This window comes from Microcebus murinus, chromosome 8 (genome assembly GCF_040939455.1).
Source record: "Microcebus murinus isolate Inina chromosome 8, M.murinus_Inina_mat1.0, whole genome shotgun sequence".
Taxonomy (NCBI): domain Eukaryota; kingdom Metazoa; phylum Chordata; class Mammalia; order Primates; family Cheirogaleidae; genus Microcebus; species Microcebus murinus.
The window spans coordinates 47,122,902-47,139,955 of record NC_134111.1 but is presented as its reverse complement, the minus strand read 5'-3'; the positions used below and the strand labels follow the sequence as shown (position 1 = coordinate 47,139,955).

Sequence of the window (17,054 nt, the reverse complement as noted above, 5' to 3'; positions counted from 1 at the left end):
TACAAGGATTTTTTAGCTTGATAGCTGGTCAGTGAGTGAATTGCTTTGATCCCCTGCTGTCTTCAGCTGCAGGAAGACACAAACTTAAATGCCCACAGCAACCAAAGTGAATGGTGGGCTCTTCAGGAAACCAGAGAATACTGTCTAAATGCATTTATGTTCAGTTTTTTTTTTTTTTTAAATGCTGCCAGCCAGACAAAATATGTTCCTGAGCTGTATGTGGTCACTGGTTCCTGATCACTAGTCCTCTGTAAATACGGGGATTTAATGATTCCTGGTATATTTGAATTATACTAAAATATGAAGCACTTTTTTACAAAATAAATGTACATAAAGGCCTTAATGAATTTGCTAACTGACCTTTCTTTCCAGGGATATCCATCTTTGACAGTTTAGAATTGCTCTATGAAATTGTACAGCACTGGTTAGTGTTAGCACAAAGCTGTCTCTTTTGTCACAATACAGAAACATTGACCAGGCCATACTGTGATAAAAATCTGGTAATTATATAATAAATGTTTCAAGTACAGTCAGTAGAAAGAACAGATTCTTATTTTGAGGTTGTTTCTTTTCATCTGATCCTTTAAAATTGACTATGGCAATGAAAATCAATTTTAATTTTAAGAGGTAACAAAGAAATGGATTTCTGAATTAAGGGTTTTTGTGGTTAAGATGGCCCCATCAGCATTACTGAACGGGCCATTTGCACTGGCTTTGGCAACCTCATTTGCCATGGTTAGATGAACAACAGGCCCTGCTTTTGTTGCCCAGACAGAACCCCATAGCATTGTCTTCCTGATGACAGCCGGCTTTTACCCGGCAGCAGAGCACAGGCCAGCTATGAGCGGAAGCTCGGTGGTGTGTGTGTCACTGCACCTCTGTGATTACTGGTGCCGTCTGCATTTCAAACATTGTTTACAGTAAATCTGTGCATGTGCATCACGTGTTTGTGCTGTATATACATGCAAATAAGTATATAGGATATAGAATATATAAACCATGACATATCCTCCGTCCTCATTTGAGGGTAAGCGCATTTCATTTAATGCGTTCCTGTATGCTCTGGAAACTATACATTAATACGTGATCGTTTAACCTGTTTAGACATCAGAAATGTTAAAAAGCTTAAAGAAAAATAGATTACGAATGAAACATGAAATAACAGTTATTTCACATTTCATTATTACTGATACCTTTCTTACATGCATACAGAATGACTGCCTAATGGCACACACAGAGATATGGAATATTGCCCATTTGGGCCAGTTAGCGTCACCTATTGGCCATCTTGATATGACTCATCTGGTGTCCAGAAGTTCTGAAAATAGTGGGACATGCTGTATACTTTAATTGCCTGGGAATGTCAGTTATTTTGGTACTGTTTTAGTGCTGTCCCTCAATGTGGCTTTGTTTGATTTTTTCATTTCTCAACTCTGTTCCGGGATTGTAGCTCCATACGCACGTGTTAAGATCTTACTGTTACTTTAGAAATGGTGGTAACACATTCAAATACTTTAAAGGATAACCAGTAGAAATATGACGACTGTCTACCGTATGCCAAGTGCCTACCAGGTGCTAGGCATTCGAAGTCATTGCGCTTCTTTTCCTGAAGATTTCGGTGGTGTCCAGGAAGACGGAGGTTCTGAGGCTGAATGTACTAGCAGCTTGAGCAAGCTGAATCATATTCAGAGTAGAGCCTTTCATTATGCTGCCCTGGGCTCCACGATTATAGGATCATTTTATCATAAAGACACTTTATAAGGTATTTTTTGTACTGCTAGCAAAAAAGACAAGGCCCAAAACAAGCTCACCTTATATGGAGTTTCATAGCTTAGTGAGATTCCCATATAGCTCTTTGCCATTTACTTTATTTTATTCCATTTCATTGTGATTTCATTATGAAATGGAATCAGTAAAATGATAGAATACTACAGTTTCTCTGGAAGTGTCAAGAATATGCATTGTATCTCACATTTTTATTGGAGATTTGGGAAATTAGGCCACGTATAATATAAAAGGGAGAAAAGTGCAGAAGAGCATAAGATGTGTTTCCAGTGATGTTTGGCTGTGGCATTGTCATCATAGTTACCATTTGCTGAGTACTTGCTATGGATCAGACAGTGGGCTAAGCCCTTTTTAAAGCACATGAATCATCGAAGGATTCATGTGCTTCATTCAAGGAAGGCAAATGTACCTTCAGCAGACGCTCGTGTGCATGCACACACACACACATATTTGCACACACACATGAGCTCACTTACATAGTCACCACATCTCAAGCACAGATGAAGTCAGGAAACCCAGTTTAAGATTAGGGAAGCTTTTGGCAGGAGAGACTGTAGCACAGTGTAGATACGTGTTAGATTTAGCAGCTACTTTCAGGTGCTCCCTGACTTTGGAAGACATTTATGTCAAACTTCCATCTAGATTGTTACAGCCCGCTGAGCCAGTTTCTCCTTATCAAGCTACGGTTCTGGATATTTGTGAGAAAATATCAGAAAATCGTGGGGACCAAGTCATCTCCCTTGTAAAAACATAGGGGCTTATGATGGTTCTTTTGAGCACATTGCAATTTATCAATTTCTCTTTACAAAGTCTTCAGATAGAAGATAACAGTGTTATCATGTTCATTCGTAACCTTCCAATTAAGCAATTTCAGTTATATTCACTTGCCACAGCGTGTTCGGCCCCGTCTTTATGAGATTGCTAACTCCTGTCACTTTTCATTGAGAAACTACATTATTTTATTCAACCACATTTTCTAAGAGAATGAATCTGTTGCTATCAAATGATCAATGTCATGTTAAAGGAGTTTCTTAATAGCATAAATTTTAATAGCTCATCTTAATAGTCCAACCAGCTCAGAGGCTATTTATACAAAATATAAGGTTGTATCAGATGCTACCCATTCAACCTTTGCCATAAATTCTGACTCAGTAGCTACTAAAGATAGAAAAGGATTGATGATCGCAGGAATTAACCTTGGTAAGAAAGAAAAGCTGTGTTGTCATAGGGAACAGTTATAATTTCTAGTTGGAATAAATTCGGATCATAGCCAGAGGGCAAAAGTTTTTTAGTTCACCAAAAATGAAAAAAAAAAATAATTTTGTATAACTTCTGTTGGATAAATAGCAAGATGCCAGTTGCACACAGCAAAATGTATTTCAAGTTGTTTCTGATTTTTTTCTCCTGATAGAATCTGAATTGTTGAATTAAAACTCATGTGAGTGATTTTAGTAAATGAAAAATATATATTTTACATTGTATTGGATTGTTGATTTTTATTTTATGGTTACTAATACATATTCATTTCACATTTGGACAGATACAGCAGATGGTGTATCTCAGGAGCTCTTCTCTGCTGGCTTGGTTGATGGACATGATGTAGTTATAGGTAAATTGTTTTTTAGTATGCAGTGTCATTTTGTTGGTATATCAAATGGAAATGTGTTCGGAAGCAAAAGTTGTCTTTCATTAAGGAATAATTCACTCTATGAATTTTTGAAAAACTCTTCTTGAATTCTTATCTTTTATGTAGAAGTATATTTAGAATCATATTTAATTTTCTTTTTTTAAAAGCTCAACATGTAATTCTGTCCCATTTATCTAGATATGATTTATCAAAGAGTAGCCTTACTTATTGGAAATATGACAACCCAGAAGTAAGACCCCAGAGCCCATGATGTAGCAAAAATAAGACGGTGTAAGTTCTGTGCACCAAAGTACAGAAACCTCTGAGGCCTTTTCGCAGAGTTTCTCTATTCTTTCTTTGGACACCATTTTAATAAACTTAGATGTTTGTTTTCTCAGTCCTCAGTAATATTCATTATAAAATCTTGAGGTTAGATAGGATCTTAAAGATCATTTAGGCCAATTCTTTCATTACATAGATAAAGTAACAAATTCCTAATGTGGTTCAGTGGTTTATCCAGAGCCATGCAGCTGGGTTGTGACAAGGCCACTTCACTTTGAAACCTCAGGTCTTTCTACCACTTTTAGAATCAGAAGATAGCTGCACGGAGATAGAGGAGCCTGCTGGACACAGGCATGCTGATAGGACCAAGCCATGATTGGTGAACCACCTTATAAGGCAAAGGAGGCAGAAAAGCTCTAAGAGGCAGACATGGTTATCTAAGAAAATGTGTAGCCTCATTCTTCCTAGGGGGGCATGAATAGCTCCATGCTCCTCAGCAAATTCTGAGTTTATAAAGATGTAACTTAGGTTCCACTACTGTTTATTCATAAGTTATTAATAAGTTTATTCTTAAGACCCTAAGTTATCAAGATTAGTTTAACATTAATGTTAATCATGATGTGTTAATTATATTGTTAACCATAGCACTAACATTAATTGGGGGAATGTATATTATGGTAGGACCTTCTTCAAAAATATTGAAATCAAAACAAAAATGACATGGTTCCCCTAAATGATACGTTTTAATTTTAAAAATCATTTGTTCAAAATAAGTCCTTTCCTAATAATGCTGAAGTATGTGTCTACAAGAGAGTTTAAGGTAGATACACACACCTGTCAGAATAATTTGTTCCTAGAAACTCTGTAATGTAGATCATTATAAAGTGAATTATTTTATTTAAATGAGAATAACTGGGTTTTAGCGGAAGATTATAATTATGAATGAAGAAACAGTATCTAATATTTATATACAAATGATATATCATAAATGCAAAGATACAAAGATACTTTTATAATTAGAAAAATATTTAAGCTCCTTTCTTATTAATTATACATGAAGCATACACCTTGATTTCATAAGAAAGCTCTAATTACTTTACCAAGTAGTGCATATATGAGGAGATATAGACATATTTTAAAGGAAAGTAACATACATCCTGCATACATTTATTTGTGTGTGTATATCTCCTTATAGATCTTATCTTTCACACTCTCCTTTACAATCTTGTGAGGTCTCATAGCCAGCTGATCTTTCACCTGAGTTTTCTGATCAAATGTGAGGGGAAGGCTGAGGAAAACGGTCAATTCAAGTTTGTTGTCTACTTTAAATTCCATCTCTGAGTTCTTCATGTTAACCTACCAATCCCTTGATAAAAGTGAATGCTCTCATTCTTGTTAGAAAAATAAATACACACCTTTGAGTCTTAGTTACCCAAAGAACTAAGGAGAACAGTTAATGGCTAGATCGGGATATAATTTCCTTAAAGAGAGCTATGGTCCATATATTAAGTAGCAAGAGTTAAATATTAATCACTAGAGTGAAAATAATAATTAAAAAACTTCTTTGAAATACCTGCTAATGTCTTCTATTGGGCAAGAAGTAAAGGATCAAATCTATGTTTTGATTTGAGTTGGTCCTGGCAGGTGGTTGGAACATAGAGAGTAAAAGTAATTCATGGAAAGGCATTAGGTAACATCTTTTTAAAAGCATGATCTTGCTTGAGGCCTGCAGTCAAATTTAGTGTACTTCTTTTTTTTCTGTCCCAGGCTCAACTGAATCTAAACTAAAGGTATTTTCTGTTGTTGAATTTTTAAAAGGAGGAAATTAAGGCAGAATTCATGTATGACTTATTGAATGTGTTTTAAATATGGCATATAACCATAAGGCTTCTATTTTTCTATATCTTAATTACTTATTCTTCTAAAAGATCTCCATCTTGCCTTTTTTCCCCTTCTTTTTTTTTTTTTTTTTTTTTTTGAGACAGAGTCTCGCTTTGTTGCCCAGGCTAGAGTGAGTGCCGTGGCGTCAGCCTAGCTCACAGCAACCTCAAACTCCTGGGCTCAAGCAATCCTTCTGCCTCAGCCTCCCGAGTAGCTGGGACGACAGGCATGCGCCACCATGCCCGGCCAAATTTTTCTATATATATTAGTTGGCCAATTAATTTCTTTCTATTTATAGTAGAGACAGGGTCTCGCTTTTGCTCAGGCTGGTTTCGAACTCCTGACCTGGAGCAATCTGCCCGCCTCGGCCTCCCAGAGAGCTAGGATTACAGGCGTGAGCCACCGCACCCGGCCCTTTTTCCCCCTTCTTAAAGCTAAAGTATTCCCATGTGTAGTGTTGGAGTAAGAACAGGCATGTGTAACTCTTTTTTATATAGTAGCACTTAAAAATGCCTAACATGGACATCACACTTAAGAGTTTACAGGCAAAATTTGCATATTTCATTTGATCTTCCCATCAATTCTGTAAGGTGGAGAGGACAGGTTATTTTTAATCACCACTTTATGGACTGAAAACTAAGGTTGTAAGAAGGGTCTGTAATATTGCAATTTGCAGTGGTCCTTGAACTTGGGTTTTGTTGACTCCAAGTCTGGAGCTTAACCCTGACCCTGACACTCTATATACAAATTTATCTTATGTCTTCAGCCTTGAAAAAGTAGATCCAGGTGATTTTAAATGATGGTGATTCTTGTGCCTTCTGGAAGAAAATGCCATTTTTTTAAAATTTGATTTTCCCTGGATCAGCGGATGTTTTATATTATAACTGTTGATTATTTGACAAATAGGTAAGATGTATTTGATCCTGTTCCCTCTAACTAATCCCAGCATATTTCTGTTCCCTCCCTTATCATCTATTTCCCTCTTTATTGGATGTGTTCCACCACTATATGAATATGATTTTATTTCCCTCATCTTTAAAAAGCCCTCTTTCTACCCCACCTCCTGTTACAGCTACTTCTCTCCTTCCCCTTACAGCTAAACTGATCAGAAGTATAGCCCCGGGCAATCCCTTTCTTACCTCTGCCTCTTGAATCCACCTGAGTCAGACTTTTGACCTCTCCACTGCACGGTTCTTTTCAAAGCCATATCGGGGAGGACACACACCTGGCAGATGGGGTGGCAGATGTTCAGGGAGGTGTGGCTGGAGTGGGGTGAGCGTGGGGACAGGGCAGAGGGCACGTGGTCTGAGAAGGACTGGCATGTTCCTAAATCCGAGGTTAATTCTCAGTCCTTGTCTTGCATGATGTGTCGTCAGCAGCACTGGGCACAGTTGACAGTGCCCTTCTCCGTGATAAGATATAATATTTCACTTTGTTTTTAGGACTCCACCCTCTCTTGATCCTCCTATCTTACCTGGTGTTTCCTTCTTGTTCTTTTTTGTTGGTTCCTCCTCTTCTCTCTGGTCTGTAAATCTTGATATGTCCAAGAACTCTTTTCTTAGATCTCTTCTTTTATCTGTACTTATTCCTTTGATGATCTCATCTGGTTTTATCGTATTATATGCCTTCCATTGTCTAACTGCCAAATTTATGTATGTGACCTGGACCTCTGCTTTGAATTCCATACTTGGGTCCCTTTTTAGCATCTTCACTTGGAAAGGTGAAATTCCCAAATTTATCCCAAATTTAATTCACATCTCTAAAATCCAGCCCCAACCTGCCCCTCCAGGAGTCTTTCCTTCTCAGTTGATGTCATTTCCACCTTTCTGTGTGCTCAGACCAAAAACCTAGAGGTTTTTCTTAAGTTTTCTTTCTCTTACACCCCACATCCAACCCATGTGAATGTGCCCAGGACCCAGCTACTACTCAGCATCCTGCCCATTCTGTTTCAAGCCCATCTCATCTCTCAGTTGAATTCTCCTGTTCATCTCTTCCCTGGTGCTCCAGCCTCTGTGCTTCCTCCCTCACCCCTGTTGTCATTTCAGCACCCAGAGAGATCCAGGCAAAGTAAATCAGACACAAAAGGCTGCATGTGGTGTGATCCTACTTGTATGAAATGTCCACAGTAGGCAAATGGGTGGAGACAGACAGTAGGATAGCGGTTGCCAGGGGCTGGGGATGAGGGAAAGAGGGGAGTGACTGCTAATGGGTGTGGGGTTTCTCTTTAGGGTTATAAAAATGTTCTGGAATTGGAAGTGATAGTGGCTGCACGCCCTTGTGACTTTACTAAAAACCACTGATTGTGTACTTTAAAAGAGTGATTTTATAATATGTGAATTATATCTTAATTTAAAAAAAAGGAAGCCAGATTGGGTTAATGCTTCAATCAAGACCCCACGGGCTCTCCACCCATGTCTCTGTGGCTTCCAGTCCCTCACACTGTGTCCCCTGTGACATCTCAGACCTGGTTTTTCCTACTCTCTCCCAGCTCACTCCGCCCCAGCCACCCTGGCTATTGCACTTGCTCTTCTTCTAGGCTGCTCCTTCTCCAGGGCCACCTGGTGTTTCCTTATGCCCACCCCGCATCTCCTGGTGCTGAAGTGTAACCTTGCAAAGGGGCTGTCCCTGACCAGCCTACTCAAAATCGCACACCACCCCCACATTCAACCCCACTTTCTTGCTTTATTACTCTACCTAGTCTCTCTTTAATCCAATAGGCTCTATGTTTCATTCATTTATTTTTTTTTTAACTATATAGGATTTCCCCTGTGCTTCAGTTTCTTGATGGGCAGGATTTTTATCTGTTTTGTTAACTGCTGTGTTCCCAGTGTGCCCCAAACTCTGTATTTCACATAGTAGACCCTCAATGAACATTTGTTAGAAATAAAAAAAAAAGATCCCACTCTGAAATATACACATATCTCATAACATTTACTTTAGATACTTTGTATCTATTAAGGACACTTTGTATACAGGATTCTCGTATTTTAAGAATCTTGCTTTCAAGATTGCAAAATTCAAGAAGCATTTGCAAACATGAAATAAGCACACTGAAGAAGGCTGTGCAAAAACTAGTCCAGTTCATGTAGAGGTTTGAATGATTCTTATGTATGTATTTTGTCAGCTTCTATAATATAAAATAGCTAACAAATAGTTTAAAAATCTGTGGTTTTTTCATCAGCATTTTCTTTTGAATTGGAGTGAATATTTTTGGCAGCGTGAAAGAAACTGAAAAAACGCAATAGCATATGTTATGAAGCAGTGGATGTTATGACTTTTACTCTGATATAGCAAACACAGGTTCAAAAAATCTTCAGTACTTAGCTTCAGGTAGTGTGCAAACCTTTGCAAAGCAGAGTTTGGATTGAAGAAGGGCTGGTATAGTGTCATGAAGTGATTGCTTTCATGCAGAAACAAAGCAGTACAGAAAATAAATGTGCTGTTTGTAGGCTGCAATCATAAACCCACTTCAGTTGTGCTTAAACTCAGCGCTACTGTAGGCAAGAAACAGGACATGTTTCTAGGCTATGTGTTGATAAAATTGGCAAGGCTTCCTGGGTGGATATTGGTTTCAAAAAAATAAATTTGCAAGGTGAAAACCTAGGTGATATGCATGTATAAATTTGCTCATATAAATTTGCTCATCTTGCCTGGCTGGGTTGGCTGACAAATGGAAATAGACCAGATCTGAATCCCCATTCCAGTTGTTTCAAAGAGAATTCCCAAGGATGGATGATAGTGAGAAAGCAGAGAAACTCCTTGTTTCCTTACCCTTGTTAAAAAAAAAAACAGCCAGGTATAATAGAAAGAATTTTTCTCTGCAGTGGAAGCACAGGGGAAAAAATACAAAAACTAAAATTCATATGTGCAAAGGAAAACCAGGCCTTGTGTGTTTGATGTTTTTGCGGAATGAATTTAACAAGCGTTAGGACCTTAGCAATGGAGAAGGAGCACACATGGGTGTGTTAGGCTGGGCAGTTGCCTGGCCTGCTCGCTGCTCCTACTCAGCTGCTGACCTCCCATCTGCAAGGCCGGATAAAGAGGCCAGGGTTTGAGAAGCCTTCTTGACAGATGCCTTCCAGAAACGTGCCCGCTGACTGCTCTTTGCTGGGTTTTTTATACCACCCTTTCCTGGCTCTGTAGCAACATACATCTATTTCCTTTAAGTGGAGTGTAGAACCAGATGTTGGATTTTCTATTTCCTGAAAAAGGAGCTGTGTTTCTGCATTTGTTTGTACAGTTTTCCCCTGATGGATTTTGAGTCTAGCTGACTAGTTGCCACTGAAATGAAAACTTATTTTAGTTCCATCTGTTCCCACGCGCTCTTTCTGGACTTTCGGACCTAGCGTTTGTGCCCCTGGGATGTTCTTTTCCTCTACATAAAGAGTCTTGTTTAAAACCTGTATGCCTGCAAGATTCACCAGCCATGTCACCCTGACAGAGCCGCCTCTGCTGCCTGCCCCCTCCTTTCCACAATCTGGAGGACAGCTTTTCCTGGTCTAGAATGCCAGGGAACCGTAATTTTTCCACCTGTGACAGGTGGCGCTCCTCCTGCTGTGCTTCTTGGCACTGTGTGTGGAGGTTGAAGGTACCTGTAGGGCAAGGCTTGTCTTCTATGTTACTAATCTCTACCGTCCTTGCCACACGTAGGCACTTAAGAAATATGTCGGATAAATGAATACATTGTCTTCTCCTTGCAAATTTAATGCTGGATTAGGCACCAATTGATGATTTGGACAATGCAACTATTGTTACGTCTTCTAAAACCAAGAGAATAATTCACCATACTTGATTCCCCTTCCCCCTTTCCCCTCTTTCCTTTCTCTCTCTCAGAAATAGACATTTCTCATGATTTTTGAGTCCAGTCTCTTGGGAAAGAAATATGGTTGGTTAGAGAGCCCTCTGTCCTGTAAGAGCTTGCTGAAGTCACAGTGTTTGTCCAAGTATAGACTGTGAGATACCTGCAGCAGACTCTTATCTGGGGTGCTTATTAAAAATGCCCATTTCTAGGTTCCAGCCTAGAGCTACAGCATCAGGAATCTTTTGGGCATAGAGTTTAGAAATTTGCATTTTCAACAAGCATCCCAGGTGATTCTCATACACACTAGAATTTCATGGTTGCCTTTTTAGTTTCTGCTTATGGTAATTTTTGGAGACCGTTTTAGCTTATATTGTCATCTAAACCCTTTCCCAATCTCACTAATGTCCTTTGCTTTTCTCCCTTATCTGAGTCTCTTGTCTCTTTAGGAGTCTGTTTTAAAACTGTGCCAGTTAACTTCTTAAAATTGTGTATATGAATGGTAGACGCTACATCTGTAGAGGAGCCTCAGTGGTATAAATTTTTTACCATAATGAGTAGTTACAGTTTTTATTAAAACTAATATTGCTGCTCAGGGTACAGGAGATCCTCCAGATGGCCTTCAGCTTTTATTGTTCTGTATAATGACAGAGTGTCTTTAGGCTCCTAAGTATGGGAGCAACAGAGTCTTTGTTCAATCATGAGCATATGGTTAGATGTATGAAGTGAGCGCTCTGTTCCCCCAGCTATAGGCAGGGATATTTAAGTCTGTTAGGAGTGGTCCAGGATTTATCGATACTTTTACAGTGGAAGTCTTGGAAAACAGCGAACATATTCTATCTTACATTCAGTTTGGTGATTATGCTGCAACATTTACTGAAGTTGAAAATCACTGAAGAAAACCTCTCATTAACAAAATAGTCTCCTTATCATACAACTATACTATGACTTTGAAATGGAGACAGGTAATAAAGGAAGAAAGCTCCTTAAATCCTTTCTGGGTTTAGACAGGCTTGGAGTTAGTTGAATGATGTCCATAAATGCAGTTGAGTGACTCCTGATTAAAAATTGTCTGCATGTTAAGTTTAATACCGCAGGGAATTAGGGACTGTAAGTGCTACGGGAGTGCTATGCTGATTACATTACTTGTCTATTTTTTTTTTAACAGAAAGAAATGTTGAGCAGTTAAATATGACGTAGGGTTTCCATTTCCAAAAAGGCACCATGGCCAATTTGATTGTAACTCATTGCTCCTGATTTCCCAAATATCTTTTTCACTTTTAAAAATTTTTATTAACATATTTATTCCCTAAATAGGAAAATATAACACTAATATTAAAAATTGATGTCCAAAAACATAGTCACTTGGTCACAGATCCAAGTGTTTATATATATATATATGTGTATATATATATATAATGTGTATATGTATGTATATGTTTGTTTAATTATAGCAGAAAGACTGAAGCACATAGAATTCTTGCTTTGACAGAGTATTATTTTTACAATCTGATAAAATTATAGGGGGAGCAACCACACTTCTCTGCCCAAAATGTAAGGGAATTAAACAGAAGAAAGTGTTCCTAGCAAACTGAGCAGCTAAGCTGCAGTGCCCACTCATATAATTGAATCCTCTGCCAGCCCAGCTACTTCCCGTGCTTATCTGTCTGCCAATGCTAATGTGGAACGATCAGCTATCCAGACAACAGGCAGACCTGTTGTTTATAAAGAACTTGTGATTTTGGAGGAGAATGGAATGATGCAAAACTATCTTTCAAAACATGGGCAAATATTAGTTCCAGGAAGTTCTAGCTAAAATAACATCTGTAATTTCCTCAGTTTTAATTAGGAATCAGTACAGGAGTAAAGCACACTGTAAGCCCTGATTTACTAATGAACTCTGTTACTTTGTGTTTAGTTAGGAGTTGTGTATCCTCTCTAGAGCCACTGGTACAGATAGAGTCCAATTAAGAACTGTACTTCGCTTAGGTGAAACAAGAGCTTGCTGGTAGATTATTAGATATCTATTAAGTCAGTAGAGTCGTGCTTTTTTCAATTACTTTAAATTGTCCTGTTTTAATTTGTGTTAATCTGTCAACTCTAGAATTTGATGTGCCTAAAGATTACTGTCTGGCCAGACTTTCTGACCAGTTCCTACGTATGACAAGAATGTCCTTCTAGTGGAAATAAATTAGGTTTACTTTGGTGCAAGAAACCTAATCTTTGTGTTGATACACATTTTTCTAATACTACCAGATTATAGGATTTAAATTAATTGGGTCTTTTGTTGAACAGTATATTCTAGTAGACTGATCTGTCTTTGGCTGTAATACTTGTGTGTGTGTGTGTGTGTGTGTGTGTGTGTGTGTGTACTCCAGAAATCTCTAGGCCTACATGAATTTTAACTATTCTGTCAGGAATGCAATATTTTAGATATAAGTAGATACCCAGTTGTGCTTGTTAATAGCTTGACAGGATGGTCTCCCAGTTCCATACAAAATCCATCTGCTGTTTTTTTTTTTTTTTTTTACTTTTTTTGGTTGAGATAAAAGAGAAAACACTAGCTTATAATAATTTCCTTAATAATAGGAAATACAGTTCCTTGTTTACTCAATCAAAAACATTTAAAAGCTAAGAAAGAAAATTATGCCAACATTTTTGACTCACTGTGGGCTTATTATCACTATTTTGGCTTCATGTCTCATAATAATCTTAGGTTTGATCCTGCATCTTGCTTTTGGGTATCATTTTTAAAAAACCCAAAAAACAAAGAGGACCTTCTTGCCAATCCTAAGGAAACCTAGTTCTTAATCTTGTACCACTTGAGTTTAGCAGCCAAAGGTTGTGTAAGAATGCTTTTTTACCCCAGGTTCTCTTTAAAAGAGAACCTGGGGTAAAAAGGGTCACCTTCTAATAGATTCAGAAATTTGTCTTTGTCATCAGGTTTACGTTTTCTCCATTGTATCATCAACATCTGTGCCCAAGTATGTTCGTTTTTTTTTTTCTTGGTTTCTTTTTAAATGAATATATCGTAGTTGTAAATATTTTGGGGGTACGTGTAATATTTTTCCAGTTTTGTTCTTGGCCTAATGTTTTTAGAAGTACCCACCATACTGCATAACACATAGTAACCATTCCATAAATGAAGGTTTTCTTTTAGGATTCCGTGTCTGATGAGCCATAGACCCACAAGCAGGGATTCATAGGAAGCCATTCGCATAGTCATGGGTGCAAATCATAGACCTGGCCATATGCCCTTCTGACCAAAGCACACTGTGGCAGAAAGCGAAAAAGGAGCTGTCCATCAAACTTGAGGAGCAAAATTTTTTTTTGTGGGGGGGGGAGTCATTTTTTTTAATAGTAAAATGCCTTTATCTCTATCCTTATAGAACTTGTTCAGCCATGAGAAGTTTGTAACTTGAAATGAGGACATCAAAGTACCTTTCAGTAGTATACCTGCCACCCCAGAGGCTCATTTATAACAGATTCTGAGATGTCTTGCCAGTTCCTGATTATTTGTTGGGTCTTTAGAAACTCAATATGCTCATGACTCATTTCTTCATTGGATGGATGGGTCTGGGGTCAGAGTTTTGCTGTCAGATCTGTGCACTCTCTTGTCTTTCTGTGATACGCAGAGTCAGAAAGACAGGAAAGGACATCAGAATTGCTTAGGCACTAGCCTGGCTTTCTTTCCCTTTGGGTTGACTTTTAATTCCTACATATCCTTCTTACTATTTTGCTTCTAATTCTTATATTTGTCAGTGGTACTGAGTGATAAGATGAGAATGACATACAATGGGAACCTAACGTCTAATAGAAAGGTAGCACACAGGTTAGAGGACATGATTTGGACAGCATTACTCTTGGGGAACATAAAAACGCTATAGATTATTCTGACTAATGGCTTTTCAGCCCCTGGCTTGCTGGAGCTCTCAGCATTTCTTTAAAAAAGAAAAAGAAAAGTCGGCTTTTTTTTAACTGCTCATGAAAATTTTTATTAGGTTACGAATGAGTATGAGAAATTAATTTTTGATATTTTTTCAGGATGGATTTTTTTTAATGTCAAAAACACAGAATACTGAACTTAAAATAACTCTGAACAGTGGCTTTAGATGTCTAATTAGCAATAATTAAACATAACAGCTTAATCTTCTAGACATAATCTGGAATATCCATGCAATTCAAATCACTGCCACTAAATAGCTCTTAGCCAATAATAACAGATACTCCCCTGGGATATTACTGGGAGTCTTCAAAGGGATATGTCCCAGGGATACATAAATCATTTTCTCAGTGCTGGTTACCATGTGGTGGTCTCATTGGCTCCCACTTATCCCCTGCCCAAGAGACTGCTTGAAGAAACCTCATCAGTATCACCAGCCAGCATGAAGACCCCAGTGCCCACAACAGGAGCGCTGCTTCCAGAAGGTCCCAGGGTGCTTCCTGTTATTGGCCCAGAGTGGTGCTTGCTTCCAGGCAGAAGTAAGAAGAGCCTTCTTCCATGCTTTGCCATCCAGGCCCTGAAACTGCTATACTTCATTCATCCATCCATCTATTCATTCATGCCATAAAGCATCTAATCCATTCTGTGCTAGGTATACCTGGTGAACAAAACAGGTGCCTTGCCCTCATGAAACTTGCAGTATGACCCAAGAGGCAGACATTACGTAAGTCAGTACACAGGTGTGTCAGTGAAGTTTACAAGTTGTGACAGGTTCTCTGAAGGAAAGGCAGTGTGCTATAAAGAAAGGAAATAGTGGACATGGGGTGCTCATTTAGATGCAAGAGCAGGGCCACCCTCTGAAGGAGACGTCTGAGTGAAGTTTTATTTAGATTAAGGCTGTCCATGATGGACACGAGCTTGCAGAGATACTGGACTTTGTAAAAGATGACCAGTGTGGCCACAAGAGGTGAACGAGGAGAGGTTCATTTAAAATAAGGCTGGGGAAGAGGCAGGGGCCAGATCATGAAGGACCTTCGGCTAATAGCTAAGTAGCTATTAGCCGAAATGACTGTGACAATGAAATCCTAGTCTTTCAATGTCAGTTGAGTCCCTATGTAGATAAAGTATAAATCTTGTGCCTTTCTTGCCTTTTTCCCATCCAAGAGTGCAAATAAACAACTGCTTTCCTTTAGATTCATATTTCATTCTGCCAAGAGTCTAAGTGCACCGTTTATTCTAGCTCAGATCCCTTCACTGCCTGAACTTGGTTCCTGTTTGACTGAGGCAAGTGGGAACCACAGAGGGACAGGAGAATGGTCCTGGAGGACTTGAGAACTGAGAGCTGAAACGATGTTTCAACATTCTGGGTGCATTTATGTGTAAGGGCGTTGAGGAGTGACTTGCAATTTGATGTTGGGGACCAGGAGAACTTCAAAGTACCTTCCAGTTATTCTGAATCCAATTATTTTATCAAAATGAAATTGGGATTCTTAGTAAAGGCAAAACTGCAGGCATTTTCTTTACGTTAATTGGTAACCAAAGGGCCTTCATATATATTCCCAAAGAGGATGAAATATATTTTTCATTTCATAATATTGCCTATTTCACACACAAATTATGGTGTGGACTAAGGTAACACTATCCATATGGTAGAACTGTCATCATTATAATAGAGTACAGAAGACATGAAATATTCATGTTCATTGGGTTAAGGCAAACCTGGCATTTCAAGTCCATTAATTGCAGTTGAATTTAGTGAATTTTCTTTCAGGGACTGACACTCTAATTACCTAAATTAAAGCGAGCATTCAAGTGGCCTCATGTTCAGAATGCAGGCAAAATCAAAGAAGTTCTTGTTTAGCTAACGTTCAACCTGGTGAACTGGACACAGGGCTGGGGCAATATTTTCCCACAGGAGTGATTTCTGGAGTGTTTATAAGTTGGTAAAGCCTCATGATAGTTCTGGTCATCCCTCTTTTTCACCCTCCTTTTAATTAGCGTTATTCTCTATGCAATACTTTGTTTCAAAGGAAAGAGCTTTCTAAACTTCTGAGGAGTAGAGGTAACAAAAACATTGAATTGCATAGAAATCACTATACAGAACTGTAGTCTCTGTTAACTGACATCCTCCATAATTATTTAAATAACTGGTTTCATATGAGTTGGTTATTGGTACATTTTAGTAAAATCAGTTTTTATATGTCTACATGACTCTCCACATTGTGTACTGCTTTTCACGATTAGCTTTTAAAATTTCCCCATCTTATTTTTTAGACTTCCGGAATCTGAAACAGCTATAGCGACCGTGTGGTGTAGGGAAGGAGCACAGGCTTTAAAATCAGACAGACGCGGGTTCAGATCCCAGCTCTGTCAGTTAATCCACGCGACTTCGGGAAGTTAGTTTGTCTCTCTGGTCCTCGATTTCTTCTTTCCCCCCAGAGTGACCCACTTAACTCATAGAGTTGTTGCGAGGATTATTTGATTACATGAAGAGATTCATGTGATGGCTGGCCTCTGAAAGGCACGCAGTAAGTGGTAGTTCTTTCCTCTTTCTATTTTGAAGTCAATTCATCTGGCCTCCTATCCAATATCAGACTTCTTTCATGAAAAACCATACCAGTCAGAGAATATAAAGCAACCCTGCAGTTTTCCCCGAATACAATGAGACTCAGATCCCTGGCAGGGAGTGGAGGTAGAAACTCCATGCAGGGAAGAGTGACTGAACCACTATATTCCTA

The 17,054-nt window shown here is 38.6% G+C and overlaps 1 protein-coding gene across 1 annotated transcript in view; it reads left to right on the top strand.

Moving 5' to 3' along the window:
- Positions 1-17,054, top strand: part of STK39 (serine/threonine kinase 39) — a 277,886-nt gene that overhangs the window by 226,394 nt on the left and 34,438 nt on the right. The window contains exon 16 of the mRNA XM_020288403.2: positions 3,326-3,394. Coding sequence (XP_020143992.2) covers positions 3,326-3,394 — 69 coding nt within the window. The remainder of the gene's footprint in view (positions 1-3,325; positions 3,395-17,054) is intronic.